This window comes from Canis lupus, chromosome X (assembly GCF_011100685.1).
Source record: "Canis lupus familiaris isolate Mischka breed German Shepherd chromosome X, alternate assembly UU_Cfam_GSD_1.0, whole genome shotgun sequence".
In the NCBI taxonomy this organism is placed as follows: domain Eukaryota; kingdom Metazoa; phylum Chordata; class Mammalia; order Carnivora; family Canidae; genus Canis; species Canis lupus.
The window spans coordinates 45,995,878-46,020,556 of record NC_049260.1 but is presented as its reverse complement, the minus strand read 5'-3'; the positions used below and the strand labels follow the sequence as shown (position 1 = coordinate 46,020,556).

The 24,679-nt window shown below is 36.6% G+C and overlaps 1 protein-coding gene across 6 annotated transcripts in view; it reads left to right on the top strand.

Moving 5' to 3' along the window:
- The window catches only part of PHF8 (PHD finger protein 8), a 106,583-nt gene that overhangs the window by 58,370 nt on the left and 23,534 nt on the right, over window positions 1-24,679 (top strand). For 5 of the 6 annotated variants that reach the window (XM_038587514.1, XM_038587510.1, XM_038587515.1 and 2 more), the window contains 5 exons: window positions 592-695; window positions 6,966-7,144; window positions 7,437-7,522; window positions 8,302-8,435; window positions 9,032-9,345. In XM_038587514.1, coding sequence (XP_038443442.1) covers window positions 592-695; window positions 6,966-7,144; window positions 7,437-7,522; window positions 8,302-8,435; window positions 9,032-9,345 — 817 coding nt within the window. The remainder of the gene's footprint in view (window positions 1-591; window positions 696-6,965; window positions 7,145-7,436; window positions 7,523-8,301; window positions 8,436-9,031; window positions 9,346-24,679) is intronic. The other variant, XM_038587512.1, reaches the window with a different exon arrangement.

Here is a 24,679-nt window from a genome sequence, read left to right as displayed (position 1 = left end):
TGGGCACTGTGATAGGTGCTGTGAATGTAACCCTCAAGAGACTGACAGTCTAGTGAGAAAGACAGGCATGAAAACAAATGAGTGCAATGAGGTATTATAAATACCATATATGGGACCCTCAGACACAGAGGGGGGGATGAGTTTATCTGAGCAGGAGTGATGGTCAGGAGCTTTTCTCAGAAAACATGACTATCTGAGCTAAATCTGGAAATGCTGGATGGGAGTAACATTTAAGAATATGGTACGTGAGTGTCAGGTTGGAGTCTTGAACAGGTCCTTAAGAAAAGCCCTTCTCCAGAACTCCACCTTGCTTCAAGATTGTGATGCTCTGCATGGGCATGTGAAGATGCTCTCCCCTCTTTTTGGGGAACACGTTTTACAAGATTGATAGGTTCCCCCCGAGGTAGCCACACATTCTCAGCCTCTTCTTCTTGTGATGATTTGGGGTGGGGGTGGGGGACAGTGTAGCAGGAGGCCTTGGTTCAGGTGGTTTTTAACAGTGAACTCAACCAGTGAAACCTAAAGGAACTGGTCATCCTGATTCACATGAGAGTCCCAGACAGGTGACAACTGAGCCTCCTCCTTCTGCAGTTCAACATCACTGGTACCTGCCTGAATGACTCAGATGATGACTCACCAGACTTGGACCTTGATGGGAATGAGGGTCCGCTGGCCCTGTTGGTGTCTAATGGCAGGTAAGATGGGAAGAAGGAACACAGAGATACTGGGACTCAGTGGCAACATGTCACTGAGATAGAGCATGGAATTGGGACCTGGGGCTGGGACATGGGTGGGGGAGGGACTGCACTTGGGGAAATACCCATATATTATCAGATATCGCTTAGTTCAGAGAACCATGGTGTGTTGGGGGAGAGGCCTGGAATCTAATTGGCAGTCTGAGAAAAGTCTTGTATAAGTTGTAGAAATTTCAGCAAGTCAGTGGGTCAGAACCACTGGCAGAAATAAAAGGGAATATAGCATACTGATTAAGAGCATTAGTTTTTTAATATATCTTCTGCTGTGAGGGTTTTAGGAATTTTGCAGAAATATTTGCACAGGTGTGTTAAGAGAAATGTTCAGTGTTCATAGCATCATTGTAATAGAAAGTAATTATAATTGTGTTAATCAATAAGGGTTGGTTAAATGAATTATGGTACCTCTATAGGATAGAATACCATGTAGCTGTTAAAGGGAATAAATTTAATATCTGTTGACATGAAAAGGTGTCCAAGATGTATTCTTAAGTGAAAAAAATCAGGTTACAAAATAATATATAGTAATAGTTCCATTTTAATTTTTTAAAAAGGTGTGTGTGCACATGTGTTTGTGTGTGTGTGTGTGTGTGCTTGTGTAGAAAAGTGGCATACAGACTTCCTTATTTTTAATTTAATTTTTATGAGGAGGTTTAAAATTTAATATATGCTGTTTAAAATTGCAGAAGTATGTAACAATACATAGTGAAAAATTTTATCCCCGTCCCTATTCCCCAGTTCCCCTCCCCATGGACGACCAGTGTCAATAATTTTCTTCTAGAGATAATCATATGTAATCATGCAAATAAATATATTCATTATATATTTTACACTTGTCACACCAAACTTGTAACAATAGTTATCTCTGGAAAGTAGGATAGTAGGGGAGCCAGGAGAGGAAATTTTCACTTCAGTAGCATTTGAGTTTTGTACAACAAGCATGTATTACTTTTCTTTTTTATTTTATTTTAATTTTTTTAAATAAATTTATTTTTTATTGGTGTTCAATTTGTCAATATACAGAATAATACCCAGTGCTCATCCTGTCAAGTGCCCACCTCAGTGCCTGCCACCCAGTCACCCCCACCCCCCCGCCCACCTCCCCTTCCACCACCCCTAGTTCGTTTCCCAGAGTTAGGAGTCTTTCATGGTCTGTCTCCCTTTCTGATATTTCCCACTTAGTTTTCTCCTTTCCCCTTTATTCCCTTTCACTATTTTTATATTCCCCAAATGAATGAGACCATATAATGTTTGTCCTTCTCTGATTGACTTATTTCACTCAGCATAATACCCTCCAATTCCATCCACGTCTAAGCAAATGGTGGGTATTTGTCGTTTCTAATGGCTGAATAATATTCCATTGTATACATAAACCACATCTTTATCCATTCATCTTTCGATGGACACCGAGGCTCCTTCCACAGTTTGGCTATTGTGGACATTGCTGCTAGAAACATCGGGGTGCAGGTGTCCCGGCGTTTCATGGCATCTGTATCTTTGGGGTAATGTGAACTGTGTGGAGGTTCCTCAAAGAGTTAAAAATAGATCTGCCCTACGACCCAGCAATTGCATGTATTACTTTTCTTAAAATAATTTTTAACAGAACATTTTCTAAAAGAATAAAACAAAAGCATTCACAACAAAAAACACAGGCTTGGGAATCAGTCCTGAGTTTGAATCCCAGCCCTGATGCGAATTCACTGTGTGTGATCAATCTTGGCAAGTTAATTAACCCTGCACCTCAGTGTCCTCATTATATCTCTTCTATAGATAAAGCTTACCCTAGGGTTGTTGGAGGACTAAATAAGGTATGTGAAGTCCTTATCACAAGGCCTAGCACATAGTAAATGCTTAATCAGTGGTAGCTCTTATAAATAAAATGATGAAGATGAAAAGTGATGGTGATGATGGTATGGGTATAACCAGAAGCTAAGCAGATCATCAGAAATCCTGAAACATGTAGGGAGGCAGAGGTAGGCAGTAAGAGTGATCATCTGGACCCCCAGAATACCAGACAGGAACAGTCAAGAACCAAGTAAAGTATGAACAGTATAGGAAGGAACACAAATGCCAAGGATACCTTCGTCGCATTTTTTTGTGGGGAAAAAGGATCCCAAGGGCAGGTAGAGTAGGTCCACCTGGCTGGAAAATAAGGGAAAAGGGAGTGTGAGATAGGGCAGATTCTGAAAGCAGCAGAGCTATTCTTGGGATTTGAGAACCAAGTTGCTAACAATAACAGACTGTTGAACGTTGCCTTGGTCCATGATAGGTCTCCTGAGGAGGAGAAAATTGAGAGTCCCTTTTTTAAAATTTAAATTCAATTTGCCATCATATAGTATAATACCTAGTGCTCATTCCATCAAGTGCCCTCCTTAGTGTCCTAGGGGTTCAGCCTGTAATGGCTGTTGAGGACACAATGAAACATTTTCCCCTTCCCCACTAGCCTTCTTTATGCTGCTTCTGTTACCTCCTGCAGCTGCCAGAGACTGCTGTTAAGTGAACCTAGAGAGACAAGATAGAGAAATATTTACAGACCATATGATATTATGTCTGGGCTTTTCTCCAAAATAATCCAGTGTCTTGCAGAGGACTGAGGTACAAATTAAACAAGATTTGCTGTGTTGATAATTAATGAAACTTAACTGAGTGAAAGGTACATAAGAGTTACATTTTTATATTGTTTATGTTTGACATTTTTCATATTTAAAAGACCAGGGTATAAATAGCTACCACTTATTGAGCTCCTGGCTCTGCATCAGACTTTATCTAAGCTGTTTAGTACATTATTTTATTTAATCCTCACAACAACCCTGAAAGTTAAATGTTGCTATCCCCATTTTATTAATGTGGAAACTGAGGCCCAGAGAACTTAATGATATGGTTAGCTAGCATTGGGCGCCTGCCATGTCTTGGTCTCTGTATTAGCTCATTTGATCCTCCTAAATTAAAACCCTGTGAGGTAGAAAATAGGTCAATTTAATGTCAGCCAATTTACTGAAAGCCAGTTCACCAAATAACTGCTGAATGTATGTATCAAGTATACTGATTTACCAAAACTTGTGTTTTTTTTACCTTTAAGATTTATTTCAGCAGTTTGTACTGGTTAATGTTGTTTACCATATCTGACAGGATTATTTAAGCCATGTTTTTAGTTCCATTTCTTTTATATATATTTTAACAGCTTTTTTTAGGTATACCCTACATACCTTACAATTAACCTGCTTTAAGTATACAATTAAATAACTTGTAGTAAATTTGAAGAACATGCAACTATCACTGCAATCCAATTGTAGAACACTTCTATCACCCCAAAAAGATCCCTCTTATTCACTTATAATTAGTCTTTTGGTTCTCTTTCCCAGGCCCAAGGAACCACTAATTTACTTTCTGTCTCTATATTTGCCTTTTCTAGACATATATAAATGGAATAATATAATATGTGGTCTTCTATGTCTGGCTTTTCACTTAGCACAATGTTTTTAACGTTCATGCATGATATAGTGTTTATCATTAATTGGTTCCTTTTTATTTCTGAATAGTATGGATATACCACATTTTTGTTTATCCATTTACTGGTTGATGGTTATTTGGATTGATTCCACTTTTTGGCTATTATTGATAATGGTGCTATGAGCATTTGCATATAAGTTTTTGTATGGACGTATGTTTCTGTTTCTCAGGAGTAAAATTTGGGGTCATATGGTAACTTATTGTTTAATTCTTTAAGAAACTGCCAAAATTTATTCTGAAGTGTCTGTACCACTTTATATTCCCACCAGCAGTATATTGGCTAACAGTTGTTATTATCTTTTTTATTATAGCCATTCTAATGGATATTAAGTGGTATCTCATTGTGGTTTAGATTTGCATTTCCCTAATAACTAATGCTTTGAGCATCTTTTTGTGTGATTATTGGCCATTTGTATATTATCTTTAGAGAAATGTCTATTCAAATCTTTTGGTCAGTTTTTTAAAAATTTTTATTTATTTATTTTAAAGATTTTATTTATTCATGAGAAACACAGAGAGAGAGGCAGAGACACAGGCAGAGGTAGACGCAGGCTCCATGCAGGGAGCCTGACATGGGACTTGATGCTGGCTCTCCAGGATCACAGCCCAGGCTGAAGGCGGTGCTAAACTGCTGAGCCACCAGGGCTGCCCCAATTTTGCTCAGTTTTAAATTGGCTTGTTTGTCTTATTATTGAGTTCTAACAGTTACTTAAATATTCTGGATACAAATCCTTTCCCAAATAAATGATTTGCAGAGATTTTTCTCCCAGTCGTTGGCTTGTCTTTTCATTTTCTTTCTTTCTTTTTTTTTCTTTTAATTTTCTTAATGGTATCTCTTTGAAGCAGAAATGTTTTGAATTTTACCTAATCCCAGGTCATCGAATATAGTTTCCTATATTTTTTCCTAGAAGTATTTTTAGTTTTAGCTTTTCCATGTAGATCTAGGATCCATTTTGAGTTAATTTTTGTGTATGATGTAAGAATACACATTCATTTCTTTACATGTGTTATCCAGTTTTCTCAGCACCATTTGTTAAAAAGACCATCCTTTCCCCCACTGTATTACCTTAGCACCTTTGGCAGAAATCAATTTACCATAAATTGAAATGTTGGTTCTAGACTCAACTGGTTCCATTGATGTATATGCCTATCCTGTTCTTTTTCATTGAAGTTCAATTTGCCAACATACAGTATAACACCCAGTGCTCATCCCATCAAGTGCCCTCCTCAGTGCCCATAACCCAGTTACCTCATACCCCCACCCACCTCCCCTTCCACTACCCTTTGTTCATTTCCCAGAGTTAGGAGTCTCAATTTTTGTCACCTTTTCTAATTTTTCCCACTTATTTTCCCTCCTTTCTCTTATAATCCCTTTCACTATGTCTTATATTCCCTGTATGAGTAAAATCATATGATGATTGTCCTCCGATTGGCTTACTTCACTCAGCATATCCTCCAGTTCCATACACGTCGAAGCAAATGGTAGGTATTTGTCCTTTCTGATGGCTGAGTAATATTCCATGGTATATATATACCACATCTTCTTTATCCATTTATCTGTCGAAGGATATCGAGGCTCCTTCCACAGTTTGACTATTGTGGACATTGCTGCTATAAGCATTGGGGTGCAGGTGTTCCAGCGTTTCACTGCATCTGTGCCTTTGGGGTAAATACTGAGTAGTGCAGTTGCTGGGTCATAGGGTAGCTCTATTTCTAACTCTTTGAGGAACCTCCACAATGTTTTCCAGAGTGGCTGTACCAGTTCACATTCTCACCAACAGTGCATGGTGCTGGGAAAGTTGGACAGCCACGTGCAGAAGAATGAGACTAGACCATTCTCTTACACCATACACAAAGATAAACTCAAAATGGATGAAAGATCTAAATGTGAGACAAGATTCCATCAAAATCCTAGAGAGAACACAGGCAACACCCTTTTTGAACTCGGCCACAGCAACTTCTTGCAAGATACATCTATGAAGGCAAAGTAAACAAAAGCCAAAATGAACTGTTGGGACTTAATTAAGATAAAAAGCTTCTGCACAGCAAAAAAAAAAAAAACAAAAAACAGTCAACAAAACTAAAAGACAACCTACAAAATGAGAGAAGATATTTGCAAATGACCTATCAGATAAAGGGCCAATATCCAAGATCTATAGAGAACTTATTAAACTCAACAGCAAAGAAACGAACAATCCAATCATGAAATGGGCAAAAGACATGAACAGAAATTTCACCAAAGAAGACATACACATGGCCAAGAAGCACATGAGAAAGTGCACCGTATCACTTGCCATCAGGGAAATACAAATCAAAACTACAATGAGATACCACCTCACACCAGTGAGAATAGCGAAAATTAACAAGACAAACAACAAATGTTGGAGAGGATGTGGAGAAGGGGGAACCCTCTTGCACTGTACATGTCTATCCTTTTGCTAATATTATACTACCTTAACTACTGTTGCTTTTTAGTGAATTTTGAAGTTGAGTAGAGAATACTCTAATTTTGTCCTTTTTCAAAATTCTTTTGGCCATAGTAAGTCCTTTGTATGCTTGTATGCATTTGAGTATAAGCTTATTAATTTCTATAAAAGAAATTAGCTGGATTTTGATAGGGATTGTATTGAGTCTATAGACCAATTTGGGGAGAATTGCTATCTTAACAATATTGAATGTGACCATGTGTTCTTCTCTTTTTAGTACCAAGAGGGTAAAGAGCCTATCCAAGTCTCGGCGAGCCAAGCTCACAAAGAAGGCGGACAAGGCTAGGCTGATGGCAGAACAAGTGATGGAAGATGATTTTGACTTGGATTCAGATGATGAACTGCAGATTGATGAGAGATTGGGAAAGGAGAAGGCGACCCTGATAATAAGACCAAGTGTGTACCTATTCTTTCTTGTTCCTTTTCTGCCTGTTTCATGTTTGTTTTGGGTCCTCTTGATAGGCCAAAGGTCTTAGGCCTGAGCTTGTTGATATTCTGAATTTACCAGCTCTTTAGGTTTCTATGTATTCTTTGCTCTAGAGATTTATTTATAAACCAGTTCCTAATCTCCCTAAATTAGTTGTCTTTGGTCATTACTTTTAGGAAAATTATATTCTTTCCCCCCCTGGGTATTGGGCCCAGATGTTAATCTTAGCTTCACAATATGTGCATTTCACTATTTTTCTAGAATTTCCCCGAAAGTTACCCCGTGCAAAGCCTTGCTCTGACCCCAACCGAGTTCGTGAACCAGGAGAAGTTGAGTTTGACATTGAGGTAGGAGCCTATCCTGTGTCTGGTCTTCTGCCATTCTGGTTACAGAAACAGAAGACAAATTGTCATTCTCGTGGGGGGCGGGGGGGACAGGGAAGATACCCTATGCATTCAGTTTCCAAAATATTTATTAAATGAAAGATTGTGTGCTAAAGTGCAGTGTAGCTAAGCATATGACTGGAAGATTATAATTTAGTAGAAATATTTTTAAATATTTCAAGGTAGAATAAAAGGCATTGTGATTAAATACTAAATATATTAAAATATATATTAAAATGTAAGTATATTAAGATATAAATTTAAAATGATTAAAATATTAAAACATATTCAGGGTTGAATAAAAGGCATTGTGATGTAGCAGAAAGGAGTCTCTGATTTGGATACCTTGATTATGACCTTATACAACTTATTTACTTTACTGATGAACCTTAGTTTCCTTACCTGTAAAACAGGAGTTAAAATACCTACCTCATACACATAATAGACAGTTAAAATGCCTATCTCGTACATACAATAATAGCTACCTCACAAAGATGCTGTGGAGATTAAAATGAAAGAGTGAATATTCTGCTTATAAAATGCCTATCTCATACATACAATAATACCTACCTCACAAAGATGCTGCGGAGATTAAAATGAAAGAGTGAATATTCTGCTTAGTGCTTGGTCTATACTTGGTGCTCAGAGGAGATTAGTATCTGGAATAAGAATGTCAACATTGTATCCCAGGGCCTGACCAGGGCAGCTCTCAGCAGCCAAGGTGATATCTCTTTCCCAAACAGGAGGACTATACAACGGATGAGGACATGGTAGAAGGGGTCGAAGGCAAGCTTGGGAATGGGAGTGGCGCTGGTGGAATTCTTGATCTACTCAAGGCCAGCAGGCAGGTGGGGGGACCTGACTATGCTGCCCTCACGTGAGTACTGGCTTCAGTCTCCCCTTCCGGGCCATCAGACAACACCCCTTTCCACTCTCCCCCCAGAAGGCTAGATCAGCCAATCAGCAGATATTTCTTGAGACATTTAAGGGCACAAAGAACCAGCGAGGTCATCAGGGCTGAAAGAATAAAGCAGACATGAAATCCATCCTGAGGAACTTAAGATCTGATAGACAGTAGATGTAAAAACTTCAAGGGGGATTAGTTTCGGGTTCTTTGGGAGTTGGAAGAGGGCCTAGAAGAGGCATGGAAGGAAAACTGGGCCTTGTTTTGAAAAAATGAAAGAATTCAGCATGAGTAAACAGAGGGAAGTGCACTCCTCTTTTTGCCACCTTCCTTGCTGTCTTTGGAAAGACTTGAGGGCAAGAAGGACTGGCCTTGACATGCAAACAGTCTTTGACATACTGTCTTGATCTGTTGGTTTAATTTCTCATTTATCATTTGGAATGGTTCTCTTCTCCTTCCTTCCACCCTAACACCCAGAGCTGTTGTCCCTCCTCCTTAACTATTATGATGACTGGTTTCCTCTGACAACTAGAGAAACTCCCTTAGCATTTCTTCTCTGTCCCTTGCAGCGAGGCCCCTGCCTCTCCCAGCACTCAGGAGGCCATCCAGGGCATGCTGTGCATGGCCAACCTGCAGTCTTCATCATCCTCACCAGCTACCTCCAGCCTGCAGGCCTGGTGGACAGGGGGCCAGGACCGAAGCAGTGGGAGCTCCAGCAGTGGGCTGGGCACAGTGTCTAGCAGCCCTGCTTCCCAGCGCACCCCAGGGAAGCGGCCCATCAAGCGGCCAGCATACTGGAGAACCGAGAGCGAAGAGGAGGAAGAGAATGCCAGTCTGGATGAACAGGACAGCTTGGGAGCATGCTTCAAGGATGCAGAGTATAGTAAGGGCAGCTGAGAACTTGGGTCCAGCCAGAAGTGCTCCCCCTGGCCCCAGTCTCAAACCCAGTTCTGATCCAGGACAGCCTGTGACAGTAATGAGCAAGAGACCTTGCCTGAAGTTTGACGCTTGCTTTCTCTGAGTCATGTTTTCTTAATCCATAAAATGGAAATATCTACAGGTTGATGCAAGAATTAGAGATGATGCTTGTACAGAGCATCATTGTACATTGTCTTGTTCATGGAAGACCCTCAGAAAATAATTAGCTATCATCCATTTTTTAAAGATTTCTTTATTTATTAGAGAATGTGGGGGGAGGGGCAGATGGAGAGGGAGAGAGAGAATCTCAAGCAGAATTCATGCTGAGTTTGGAGCCCAACACAGGGCTCGATCTCACGACCCTGAGGTCATGACCTGAGCTAAAATCAAGAGTTAAGCACTTAACTGACTGAACCACCCAGGTGGCCCAGCTATCATCCATTTTTAAAATTGTCTAACCTTCTTTGCTGGAAACTCTTTTTTCAAACCCTCTTGCCTATTTTATTTTCATCACTTCTACTTACTTCTCTATTGTTTGGTTCATCTTGCAAAGGTATATAATGACCTTTCAGTGTCGTTTTACATTTAAGAGACAACCTTTTTCAAGCTAAGATTTATTAAGTACTACATTATATAATGCACATTTTTGTATACTGCAGCTGACTTTAATATGGGTTTTAATATTATTTTTTAAATTAATTCTCATTGACTAAAATTTGAGCAAGATAGAGAAAGCAAAGTGCCCTTTGATGAATTCTTTTCTCTGACGAAGGTTACCCGAGGGTAACCTATGTTATCAGTTGATATATACCTTTCATTTTCTTGTACTTACAACCACACACAGACACAAATAGATACAGTTTTTGTAGTAAACATGGTTCTGCAACTTGCTTGCACATCTTCAACATCAGTGTATAGAGATCTGTCTACTTCATCCATACATGGAGATCTACCTGTTGTATGGTAGTCTACGTAGCATAGATGGGCCATTCTATGTTTAACCATTCGCTACTGATTGACATTTAGGTTGTTTCTAATTTGGGGGTTTGACTAACAATGCTGCAATGAAAATTCTGGTAAATAACTCTTTGCACCCATGTGCCAGCTAACATTTCTGTAGGGTAACTAGACCTGCTAAGTTGAAGAGTATATACAAAATAAATGTTAATAGTGCCAGATTCCCCTCTGAAAGGGCCAATATATGAGCAGTGTATGAGCCTTACTACTAGTAGTCAATATTATCAGTCTTCTTAATTTTTGGAAATCTGATAGCAAAAAATGGTGTTTCAGTTTGTTTTATACATTTATTGGCTCTTCTTTATTTTTTTTTAAAGATTTATTTATTTGAGGGAGAGAAAGAACATGCACAGGGGTGAGGGAGGGGCAGAGGGAGAGAGTCTCCAGCAGACTCTGCACTGATCATGGAGTCTGATTCAGGGCTCAGTCCCCAAACCCTGAGATCACAACCTGAGCCAAAATCAAGAGTCGGCCACTTAACCAACTGCATCACTCAGGTGCTCCTTCTTTATATCTTTTCTGTGAATTAATTCATTCAATCTTTCACCCATTTTTCTATTAGGATGGTGGTTTTTTTATTGATCTGTTGTTCTCTATTCTAGATTTCTTAGTGCTTTTAAATATATTGTTGCAAAATGTTTTAATCTGTTGCTTGTATTTTAATTTTATTTATGGTATCTTTTAGCATGTAGATTTCAGTTTTTGCCTCATTATAAATTTTTTTGTAATTTGTGTTGTGTAAGAAGACTTTCATATATTTTTACTGAAAACATGCATAGAAGGTAAAATATTATCTTTCTCTGGAATTAAGTTTTATGAATCTAACTTAATTATTTCCATATGGTAAGTCGTTTGCCCCAACACCATTCATTCACTAGTTCATTATCCCCCTGGTTTGAAGTTCCTCTTTTGTCATAAACTAAATTCCCATGTGTATGTGGATTTGTCTTTCTACTCTATTCCCAGCTCTGTCCCTTAATATATATATATGTATAACCCTGGGCAAGCTCTCTGTGTTTCTCTGTTATAATAGTACCTACCTCACAGCTTGTTGTGAGGATTAATGAATTAATACACATAAAGCACTTAGAACATTGCCCAGCACATTTTAAGTACTGTGTGTTAGATATTATTAATATTTTTCTGTTCTATAAAATTTGTCCCTTTCTGTTCAGATACCTCATAGGTTAGTTACTATAGGCCTTGTGTCTGGTAGGGCAAATCCCCTCTGCAGAACTTGCATTAGACCTAAGGAGAGCACAGATGTTCAGCAAACCCCATCATCTCTGAATGGAGCTGTGATTAGTCTTAGGGACATACAAAGATCCCCTGACCACTCACCCTACCTTCAGCAGACAGTTGCATCAACCTACAGCTAAAACATCTGCCCTGGTCTGACTACTCCCCTCTGGCTTTCTGCTTTGCCCAGCAACATGAGAAAGGTAGTTTAATAAGGAGATGCCAACCTACTTGTTCTTATTTTTCCAGAATTTCTAGGCCATTATTGAATTTTTTCTATTCCAAATGGATTCTAGAATCAGCTCATCAAATTCTATGGAAAATCCTTTATGAGATTTGTTTATTAGGATTGCATGGCATTTATAGATAAATTTATGGAAACCATTATCTTTCATTGGAGGCCTTTCTGCTATAATGGCACCTATGTATTCTTAAAAAACTTCATATCCTAAAAACTTGTACACTAAAAATAATAGGGCTTACAAGAAAAAGAGGGTTAGGGGCACACTCCTCAAAGTTTCTGTGGCTTTGAAGCCAAAACACCCAAATAATCCTTTCCCAGTTAGCAATGCATTTGCACCTAGCATCGGAGTCCATGGGTTCTTTGTAACCTTATACCTTGGGCTGAGGCTTCCTCCTTCAAGATACAGACTCTTGAGGACATTTGCTTAAGGTAGAAATCAGGTCCATCAAATTAAAATCTGATCCAGGGCCTAATCTTTAGCAATTTTTTTGTCTTTTTATTTTTTTTTTATTTTTATTTTTTTTAAGTTTTTTTTAATTTTTATTTATTTATGGTAGTCACACAGAGAGAGAGAGAGAGAGGCAGAGACATAGGCAGAGGGAGAAACAGGCTCCATGCACCGGGAGCCCGACGTGGGATTGATCTGGGTCTCCAGGATCGCACCCTGGGCCAAAGGCAGACACTAAACCGCTGTGCCACCTAGGGATCCCTTTTTTGTCTTTTTAAACACAGGGCAAATGTCTCCAGTTTCCTGTTCCACTTTCTTAGCCATCCCCTTCTCCCACCAGAGCTTAATTTTATAGAAGACAAAGGCACCATTTGCTCTTCCTCTAGTGGGAGGCACGATTGCAGGATTTTTAGCTTTTGTCTGTAGATACTCATATATTGTTAAGGCTTTCTCAGTTGTGAGAAAATTCATTATTGATTGGTTAAAAAAAAACATGCCAGGGAAAACTGCTTTTGAACCAGTGCAACTTCTGGATGGCTTTGATGTCATTCCGCTAATTACCTTTAGGGCATGAGTGATCACAAAACAGACCATCTTCAACCATGGTCTGTCTCTCTATTCAGGTTTTCTTGTATATCTCCAGTTTATTTAAAACTAAGTGTTTTATAGTTTAGTTCATATTGAAAGTGGCATCTTTTTATCTATTACATTTTCCATTTGGCTGTTACTAGTATGCAGGAAAATAATTGATTTTTCCATTTTGATCCTGTATCAGACTGCCTTCCTATACTTATACTAGTTCTGTTAATTTTTCAGTTAATTGTCTTGGACTTTTGAGGTAGGTGATCTATGTCCCCTATTTTAGTATGCTAGGGCTCCCATAACAAAATACCACAGACTGGATGGCTTAAACACCAGAAGTTAATTTTCTCACAGTTCTGGAGGCTGGAAGTCCAAGATAAAAGTGCTAGCAGTGTTTGGTTCCCCTGAAGCCTCTCCTTGGCTTGCAGATGACCACCCTTTTGCTGCTGCTGCTTCTGATCTTCCTTTTGTGAACATGGGCCCCTGATGTCCCTGCGTATATTCCTAATTTCTTCTTAAAAGGACACAGTCAAGCTGGATTAAGGCCCTCCCTATTGGCCTCATTTTAACTTAATTATCTCTTTGAAAGCCTTATCTCCAATTATAGTCATATTCTGAAGTACTGGGGGTTAGGAATTCAACATATGAATTCATATGCAACATATGAATTTAGCTCATAATATCCCTTTTCTTTCACATATTCATATATCTAGATTTTTCTAGTTTTATTACAGTGTTGAGTAGTCAGTGATAGGGGGGCATCCTTGTCTTGTTGCTGACCTTAAAGGTAATGCTGCCAGTGTTTTTCCACTTACTACATAGGGCTCTGTAGGTCTCTGGTATAGGCTATGTTCATGAAGTTCAGAGGAGTATCTATCTCTAGTTTGAGAAGTTTTTGATTTTTTTTTAAAATCAGAAATAGAATTAGGCTTTAGCAAATGGTTTTTGGCATCTTTTGATTAGTTTTTATCTGTTAATTGGTTGATGGAGACTTACAGTAAGTAATAGAATTATTGCTTTTGAGGTGACATTTCCTTCTTGGGATTGGCTGTACTTGATTATGGTGTTTAACAATAGTTTGTTTAGTTCATTTGGTTACTAATCATCTTGTTTGTTTACTATTAATTTTCTGGTTTTATTTTACTCCTTTCTCTTAATGTTCTTTGTATGACATCTCAGATTGAAAGCTCTTTTATTTTCAGTGTGTTTTCCCTTTTGATAAAGGGTTTTTTTAATTGTATTTTTAAAATTAGCATGAAGTAAAATGAGCTCTGTTGGTATACATGTTTAGATTCTTGTAACCACCACCAAAATGAGCACACAGAACCTCCTCAAACTCCCTTATGTTGTCCCTTAGTAGTCATGCCCTTCCTCTACCCCTAACACCTGGCAGCCTCTGAGCTCCTCTCCATCCCTGTGGTTTTTGCCTTTGCCAGAATGTCAAGTAAATGGAGTTACACAGTATGTAATATTTTCAGATTAGCCTCTCTTACTCAGCATAATGCCCTTAAAATTCATCCATGTTGTTGTGTATCGATAGATTATTACTTTATATTGCTGTAGTCCATTGTATACCATAGCTGCTTTTTCTCATTCACTGAAGGACATTTGAGTTATTTACCAGTTTGAGTGATTATGAATTGAGCTGCTATGAACATGCACATACGTGCAGGCTTTTGTGTAAACATGAGTTTTCATTTCTTGTACTTTATGGGCAGTGTATAAGAAATGGCCAAGGTGTTTCCCAGAGTGGTTGTGCCATTTTACATTCCTACCATTAATGTGTGAGAGTTTTAGTTTCTCCACATACTTGTCAGCACTTGGTATTGTCATTGTATTTATTTTAACCATCCTAATAAGCATATAGTGCATAGCTCATTTAATGGCTTGTCTAATGGTTAATGATGTATCTTTTGGCCATTCATGCATACATCCTCTTTTTTGAGAAGTCTTTTAAATACTTTGACTTTTGCCTATTTTTTTATTGAGGTATAATTAACATGGAATATTATATTAGTTTCAGGCATACAATATAATGATTCAACAGTTCCCATACATTACTTAGCGCTCATCAAGATAAGTGTACTCTTAATCCCCTATATCTATTTCATCCATTCCCCCTAACCACCTCCCCTGGCAACCAGCAGTTTGCTCTCTGTATTTAAGACTCTGGTTTTTTGTTTGTTTGTTCCTGTGTTTTGTTTCTTAAATGAGTGAAATCATATGGTAATTGTCTTTATTGTACTTATTTCACTTAGCATTATTCTGTACAGGGCCCTCCACATTGTTGCAGATGGCAGGATCTCATTCTTTTCTATAACTAATAGTCCTCTGTGTGTGTGTGTGTGTGTGTGTGTGTGTGTCTTGCATCTTTATTCATTCAACTTATCTGTGGATGAGTTACTTTCATATCATGACTATTATAAATAATGCAATAATAAACAGCAGTGCATATATCATTTCAAATTAGTGTTTTCATTTTCTTTGGGTAAATACCCAGTAATGGAATTACTGGATCATGTGGTCATTCTTTTTAATTTTGAGGAACCTCCATACTGTTTTCCATAGTGGCCATACGATTTTGCATTCCCAATAGTACACAAGAGTTCCTTTTCTCTCCATCCTTGCCAACAATTGTTATTTCTTGTCTTCTTTTTTAGACATTCTGACAGATGTAAGGTGATACTTAATTGTAGTTTTGATTTGCATTTCCATGATGATTAGTGATGTTGAGCATCTTTTTAAGTGTCTGTTGGCCATCTCTAGGTCTTCTATGGAAAAACATTTATTTAATTCCTCTGCCCATTTTTTTAAAAGTTTGTTTATTTATTTATTCATTCATTCATTCATTCATTCATTCATTCATTCATTCATGAGAGACAGAGAGAGAGGCAGAGACACAGGCAGACGGAGAAGCAGGCTCCATGCCGGGAGTCCGACATGGGACTCGATCCTGGGACTCCAGGATCAGGCCCCCTGCCAAAGGCAGATGCTAAACCGCTGAGCCACCCAGGGATCCCCTCCTCTGCCCACTTTTAAATCAGATTACTTGGGGGGTTTTTTGATGTTGAATTGTATACGTTTTTAAAATATTTTTTTGGATATTAACGCTTTATTGAATATACCATTTGCAGATATCTTTTCCCATTCCATAGATTGCCATTTTGTTTTCTTGATGGTTTCCTTTGCTCAACAAAAGCTTTGTATTTTGGTGTAGTCCAAATAGTTTAATTTGGCTTTAGTTTCCCTTGCCTGAGAAGACTTATCTAGAAAAATGTCTCGATATCCAATGTCAAGATTACTGCTTGTGTTTACTTCTAGGAGTTTTATGTTTTCAGGTCTCACATTTAGGTCCTTAACCCATTTTGGGTAGATTTTTGTGTGTGGTCCAATGAAAGTGGTCTAGTTTCCTTCTTTGGATGTAGCTGTCCAGTTTTCTCATCACCATTTGCTGAAGAGACTGTCTTCCCCTTTGTATATTCTTGCCTCCTTTGTTGTGGGTTAATTGACTGACTATATAACTTTCTGGGTTGTCTTCTTTTTGATTGATCAATGTGTCTTGTTTTATGCCAGTACCATACCATACTGTTTTGATTACTGCAGCTTTGTGTAGCATATTTTGAAATTTGGGATTGTGATACTTTAGCTTTGCAGCTTTGCTCTTCTTTTTTAAGATTGCTTTGGCTATTCAGGGTCTTTTGTGGTTCCATACAGATTTTAGTATTATTCTAGTTTTGTGAGAAAATGTTGGTATTTTGAAAGAGATTGCATTAAATCTGTAGATTGCTTTGGGTAGTATGGACATTTTAATAATAATTGTTACCAATCTAATTCTTTTCCCAATCTATGAGCATGGAATGTGTTTCCATTTGTGTTATCTTCAGTTGCTTTCATCATTGTTTTATAGTTCGTCCCTCAAAATACAGATCTTTCACTTTATTAAGTTCATTCCTAAGTATTTTATTATTTTTGGTGCAATTGTAACTGGAATTGTTTTCTTAATTTCCCTTTCTGCTACTTCATTTTTAGTACATAGAAATGCAAGAGGTTTCTGTGTGTTTAATTTTGTTTCCTCCAACTTTAATGAATTCATATATCAGTTTTCATAGATTTTTGGTGGTGTCTTTAGGGTTTCCTATATATAGTATTATGTCATCTGCAAATAATGAAACTTGTCCTTTTTCCTTACCAATTTGGATACCCTTTATTTCTTTTTCTTGAGTCACTGCTATGGCTAGGACTCCATTACTATGTTGAATAAAAGTGGTGAAAGTGGACATCTTGTCTTGTTTCTAATCTTAGGGGAAAAGCTCTCAGTTTCTCCCTATAATGTATGATGGTTGCTGTGTTTTTTTCATAAATAGCCTTTACTGTGTTGAGGTATATGTTCCTTTTAAGCCTACTTTGTTGAGAATTTATATCATGAATGGATGTTGTACTTTGTCAAATGCTTTTTCTACATCTACTAAAAGGATCATATGGTTTTATCTTATTGATATGATGTATCATGGTGATTAATTTGTGAATATTGAACCACCCTTGCAACCTGGAAATAAATCCCACTTGAACATGGTAAACAATTTTTTTAATAGATTGTTGGATTCAGTTTGCTACTGTTTTGTTGAGGATTTTTGCATCTTTGTTCATCAGAGATATCGGCCTGTAGTTTTTTTGTTTTTGTTTTTGTTTTTGTTTTTTAGTGTGTTTATCTGGTTTTGGTATCAGGGTAGGTAATGGTGGCCTTGAAGAACGAATTTAGAATTTTTCCTTCCTCTTCAATTTTTTTTGAAATAATTCAAGAATAGATGGGTATTAATACTTCTTTAAATGTTGGTAGAATTCACTTTTGAAGCCATCTGGCCTTAGACTTGTTCATTGAGAGTTTTTTGATTATTGATTCAATTTCATTGCTGGTAATCAGTTCAGATTTTCTATTTCTTCCTGATTCAGTTATGGAAGATTATATGTTCCTAGGAATTTATCCATTTTTTTCTGGGCTGTTCAATTTGTTGGCATATAATTTTTGATAATATTCTCTTAATAATCCTTTATATTCCTGTGGTGTGTTTATTATTTCTCTTCCTTAATTCTGATTTTGCTTATTTGAGTTCTCTCTTTTTTCCTTGGTGAGTCTGGCTAAAGATTTTTCCATTTTGTTTATATTTTTAAGGAACCAACTCTTTGTTTCATTGATCTGCTCTATTGTTTCTTTCATCTCTATATTATCTATTTCTGTTCTACCCTTTATTATGCTCTTCCTTCTACTCAGCTTGGCTTTGTTTGTTCTTCTTTATATAGATCCCTTATGTATAAGGTTAGGATGCTTATTGAGATTTTTCTTGTTTGTTGTAATCTCTCTTAGAACAGCTTTGGTGCATCCCAGTGACTTTGGACCATTAAGTTTTCATCTTCATGTGTTTCCATGTATTTTTTAATTTCCTCTTTGATTTCTTAGTTGACCCATGCATTGTTTAGTAGCATGTTATTTAGCCTCCATTTATTTGTGTCCTTTTCAGAGTTATTCTTGTGGTTGATTTCTAGCTTTATACTGTTGTAGTCAGAAAAGATACGTGATATGATTTCATTCTTTTTGGATTTATGAGACTTGTTTCATGGCCTAATATATGATCTATTCTAGAGAAGGTTCCATGCACATTTAAAAAGGGTGTGTATTCTGTTGTTTTTAGGTGGAGTATTCTGAATATATATACATTAGGGCCATCTGATCTAATGTGTCATTCAGAGCCATTGTTACCTTGTTGCTTTTCTGTCTGGATGATCCTTTCATCAATGTAAGTGAGGTGTTAAAGTCTCTTCTATTATGTCGCTGTTACTTTCCTCCCTTATCTGTTAACAGTTGCTTTATGTATGTAGGTGCTCCCATGTTGGGTGCATAAATACTGAAAATTGTTCTGTCCTCTTGTTGGCTTGTTCCCTTTATCATTAGATGGTGTCCTTCTTTGTCTCTTGTTGCAGTCTGTTTTAAAATCTATTTTGATAATAGTTTTGCTACCCAGCTTTCTTTTTGCTTCCATTTGCATGGTAAATGTTTTTCCATCCTTTCACTTTCAATCTACATATGTCATAGATCTGAAGTGAGTCTCTTGTGGGCAGCATATAGCTAGATCTTACTCTTTTATCCATTCCACCACCCTATGTCTTTTGATTGGAGCAGTTAGTCCATTTACATTTAAAGTAATTGTTGGTTGGTATATACTTATTGCCATTTTATTATCTTTCAGTTGTTTTTATACTTCTGTGCTATCTTCCCTTGTAGTTTAATTGCATTCTTCTGTAATATGCTTGGATTCTTTTCCCTTTATTTTTTGTGTATATATTACAGGGTTTTGATTTATGGTTACCATTAGGTTCATAATAACATCTTTTGCATATAGCAGTCTATATTAAGTTGATGTGTGCTTAAGTTTGAACCCATTTAAAAGCATTAAATTTTTACCATTTCCAACATTTTATGTCTCCAGCATCATACTTTTACATCCTTTTATTTTGTGAAGTCCCTTAACTAATTTTTATAGATATAATTGGTTTTACTGCTTTTGTGCTTTAACCTCCATACTGGTTTGATGAGTGATTCACATACTACTTTTATTTTTTATTTTTATTTTTTTTCACATTACTACTTTTATTATGTGTTTGCACCTTACTTGTGAAAATTTTCCCCATTGTTTGCTTACTCGTGATCATGGCCTTCTCTTTCCACTCAAAGAATTTCCTTTAACATTTCTTGCAGGGCTGATTTATTGGTGAGGAAAGTAGTCATGTAATATGTGACCTTTTGTGTCAGACCTCTTTTGTTTAGCATAATATTTTCTAGGTTCATCTAAGTTGTAGTATATATCAGTATTGTTCTGTTTTATGGATGAATAGTATTCCATTGTATGGATATGCCACAATTTGTTTATCTATTCATCTGCTGATGGGCATTTGGGTTATTTCCACCCTTTGGCCATTATGAAGAATACTGTTATAGACGTTTGTGTCTGTTTCTGTGTGGACAAATGTTTTCATTTGTCCTAGACATATACCTAGGAGTAGATTTGCTGGGTCGTATGGTAATTCTATGTTTAACTCTGATAAATCATCAAGCTGTTTCTACAGTGACAGTATGACAATTGGTATGGTAGATAATATTGAGTGTTCTAATTTATGTATTTGGTATTCCCTCTGTATTTAGTCTTTTTAAAATATCTTTCATCAGTGTTTTATAGATTTTACATATAGCTCCTGTACATGTTTTGTTAGATTTATCCCAAAGTTCTGTATTGGAGATATTATGAATGGTACATTTTTAAACTTTTGGTTTTTAATTGCTTAATGATAGGATGCATAAATATGATTGATTTTTGTCACTTGACCTTCTGTCCTGCAACCTTGGTAATATTCACCTATTCTAAGTTTTTAAAATATATTCTTGGGATTTTTTTTTGTATAGATGATCATGTCATGTGCAAATATGGACAATTTTATTCATTTCATTCCAATCTGTAAATATTTTATTTCTTCTTGCCTTTTTTGTTCTGCCTAGGACTTTGAGCACAACGTGGTGAGTGAACACCTTTACCTGTTTCCAATCTAAGGGGGAAATCATTCAGTTTTTACACTATTATGTCGTTAGCTGTAGGTTACCAGGTTAAGGAAGTTCACCTCTATTCCTATTTTGCTGAAAGTTTGTTTATGAGTGGGTATTGAATTTTGCTCAGTGTTTTTGTTCCATAAATGGATATAATCACATGGTTTTTCCTCTTTTGTCTGTTAATATGGTAGATTTCATTGATTGATTTTTAAATATTGAACCAGACTTAAAATTACAATATAGACCTTACTTGATACGGTGTATTATTCTTTTTATATATTATTGGATTTGATTTACTAGAATTTCACTGAAGACTTTTGTGTCTACGTTTATATGGATTTTGGTCTATAATTTTCTTTTTACTCTCTGACTTTAGTTTTTGGTATCAGGGCAAAGAATGAGCTGGGAAATATTCCCTTCTGTTCTATTTTGTAGAAGCGGTTGCGTTTAGTGATTCTTTTCTTTTTCAAATGTTTAGTAGAACTTGTGAGTGAAACCACCTGGGTCTAGAGATTTCTGTTTTCAGGTTTTAACTATGGTTTTATTTTCCTTTGTAGGTATAGGATTATTTAGGTTATCTATTTCTTCTTGGATGAGTTTTGATAGTTTATGTCATTCAGGGAATTGGTCCATTTCAGCTAAATTGTAGAATTTATGAGTGCAGAATTGTTTGTAGTATCTCCTATTATCCTTTTAATGTCTGTGAGGTCTTTAGCATATCTCTCTTTTATTCTTGATATTAGTGATTTGTGCCTTTTTTTTCTTTGTCATTCTTGCCGGCATCTTATCAATTTAATGGATCTTTTCCAAGGACCTGTTTTTGGTTTTATTTAATATTTACTACCATTTGTTTTATTACTCAGGGTTTAGTCTATGTTGATAATTTTGCATTGTAAATTTGAGAAGAATGTGTATTCTACTAGTCTTGGGTGTTCTAACTTCAGTTAGATCAAGTTGATTGATAGTGATGTTCTGTATCTTTGCTGATTTTCTTTCTCCTTGTTTTATCGATTACTGAGAGAAATTTGAAGTCTCCCAAATATAATTAAGGATTTTTCTATTTCCCCTTTTAGTTCCATAATTTCTACTTCATAGACTTGGAAGCTCTGCTATTAGATGCATTCATATTTAATATTGTTATGTCTTCTTGTTGAGTTCACCCCCTTGTCATTATGTTATTTCCTATCCCAGGTAATTTTCCTTGATGTAAACTTACTTTGATGATATCAATCCAGTTTTCTTTAATTAATGTTGGAATGATACATCTTTTACTATCCTCATTTATTCATTCATTCATTCATTCATTCATTCATTTATATTTACTATGGCCCAGAACTCAGTCTGTATCATTTATCTTTGGTTCCCAAGTGATATTTAATTCACATTCACACAGAATTAAGAGGAAAAAAGCTTGATTCTGTCCTCACTGCTATTCACTTAAATAATTTAGAATAAGATGAGGCCTCATTTCTCTCAACTAAACCAAGAGGAAACTTGTATTTACTGTTTGGAAAAAAAAGGAAAATAAGCTTCTAAGATTGAAGTGACCCATTCATTAGAGGTCAGGAAACCTCACACCTCACGTATCAGCAGGGAAAATGCAAATGGATACAACCACATAATCATTTAGTGTAATTTAGAATTCTGACTTCAGTGCTTGCAGGGATGTGGCAGGAACAAACTGGTGCAATCTGGTGCCAGGAGCATGCATTGTGAAATCTCATTTAGCCCAGAGAATGTGTCCCATAAATCCATCAGGAGACAAGTATGCCAGTATTCCCATAGGGGGCCTTGATGCCCATCCCTTGGGGAAAGGAGAAGTCAAGGGTGATAAATGTTAGCACAGAAATAATGAGCTAGATTTACCCACAAAAACATACAATCTCAGATGTAGCACTGACTAAGAAACTAAGAAACAATGACATTTCGAAAAATCAAAAATGTACACAGTGCTACTTTTCAGGGGAGATTTAAGTTACTGTTCTATCCTTTTATTTTGAACATATGTATGTGATTTCATTTAAAGTGAGTTTTTTGTAGCCAGCATTTAGTTGAATCTTGTAGTTTTTAAGAAAATCCTTGTTGATAATCTTTCTTTAAGCCATTTACATTTAATGTAACTAATGATATGTTCAGATAAAGGCTTACCATTTTATTATTTCATTTATACCTATCTCCTCTGCTTTTTTTTCTCTCTCATTTCCCCCCTTTATTTGAATTGTTTGAATAACTTTTTTTTTTAATTTTTTTATTTATTCATGATAGTCACATGGAGAGAGAGAGAGAGAGAGAGAAAGAGAGAGAGAGAGAGGCAGAGACACAGGCAGAGGGAGAAGCAGGCTCCATGCACCGGGAACCCGATGCGGGACTCGATCCCGGGTCTCCAGGATCGCGCCCTGGGCCAAAGGCAGGCGCCAAACCGCTGTGCCACCCAGGGATCCCCGAATTGTTTGAATAACTTTTAATATTTGACTTTAATTTATCAATTAAGTTAAAATTTTACTATTTTTCTTTGTATAACACCACTTTTTAAAGAGACTGTCCTGTCCCCATAGAATGGCCTTGGTACCCTTGTCAAAAATCAGTTGACTAAGGGTGCCTGAATGGTTCAGTTAGTTAAGCATCTGACTACTCCTAATTTCCTTTTTTTTTTAAGATTTTATTTATTCATGACAGAGAGAGAGAGAAAGAGAGAGAGGCAGAGACACAGGCAGAGGGAGAAGCAGGCTCCATACAGGGAGCCCAGCGTGGGACTCGATCCCAGGATCTCCAGGATCTGGAGGATCACACCCTGGGCTGAAGGCAGCTGGGCCATGGGGCTGAGCCATGGGGCTGTCCTGACTCTTAATTTCAGCTCAGGTCGTGATGTCAGGGTCAGGAGATCAAAGCCTGCATTGGGCTCTGCACTGGGTATGGAGCCTGCTTAGGATTCTCACTCTCCCTCTGCCTTTTCCCTCCCTCTCCCCATTCACACTTGCTCTCTTTCTCTTGCTCGCTCTCTCTAGAAAAACAAAATCAATTGACTATAGATGTAGGGGTTTTTTTTTCTAGACTCTCAGTTCTATTCCATTGATCTATATGTCTATCCTATACAACTAACTATCCTAACCTACTACTACAATTTATGGATCACTGTTGCTTTAAGTTTTAAAACTGGGAAATGGAATCCTCCAACTTTGTTCTTTTTCAAAATTGTTTTTGCTATTCTGGGTACCTTACAGTTCCATTGGAATTTTAGGATCAACTTTTCCATTTCTGCAAAAAAATGCCATTGGTATTTTGACAGGAATTGCATTGAATTTGTAAAATGCTTTGGGTGTTATTGCCATCTTAACAATATTAAGACATCCAATCTATGAACATAGGCTGGTTTTCCATTTATTTAGGTCTTTAATTTCAGTAATGTTTTGTAGTTTTCAGTATAGAAGTCTCATGCCTCCTAGGTTAAAATTTATTATTTATTCTTTTCGATGCTATTATAAATGTAATTGTTTTCTTAATATTCTTTACAGATTGTTCTTTGCTAGTGTATAGAAGCACAACTGATTTTTATATTGATCTCATATCCTGCAACTTTATTGATTTCTGTTATTAACTAATAGTTTTTTGAAGATTCTTTAGGATTTTCTGTACATAGAATAAGATCATCTGCAAATAGAGTTTTATTTCTTCCTTTCCAATTTGGATGCCTTTTATTTCTTTTTCTTGCCTAATTGTTCTGGATAGAACTTCTAGTACAATGTTGAATAGTAGGGTGAAAGTGGGCATACTTGTCTCACTCTTGGTCTTCAGGGAAAGCTTTTAGTCTTTTACTTTTAAGTGTGATGTTAGCTGTGAGTTTTTATAAATGTCTTTTCTAGTTTCCTGAATGTTTTAATCTTGAATGGGTGATGGGTTGTCATTCTTTACTTGCATCCACTGAGGTAATCATATGTTTACTTCATTTTATTAATGTGTATATTATATTGACTTTACTTTTTAAGGAAAAAGAAAATATATTTTTGTCATTAAACCTTAAGTGAATTTAATTTTTTCTTTCATATAATTTTGAAAAATATCATTCCTTTTTTCTTTCAGTTTTATTGAGAAATAATTGACATAGAGCACTGTATAAAGTATACAGCATAATGATGTGACTTACATATATTGTAAAATTACCACAGTATGTTTAGTTA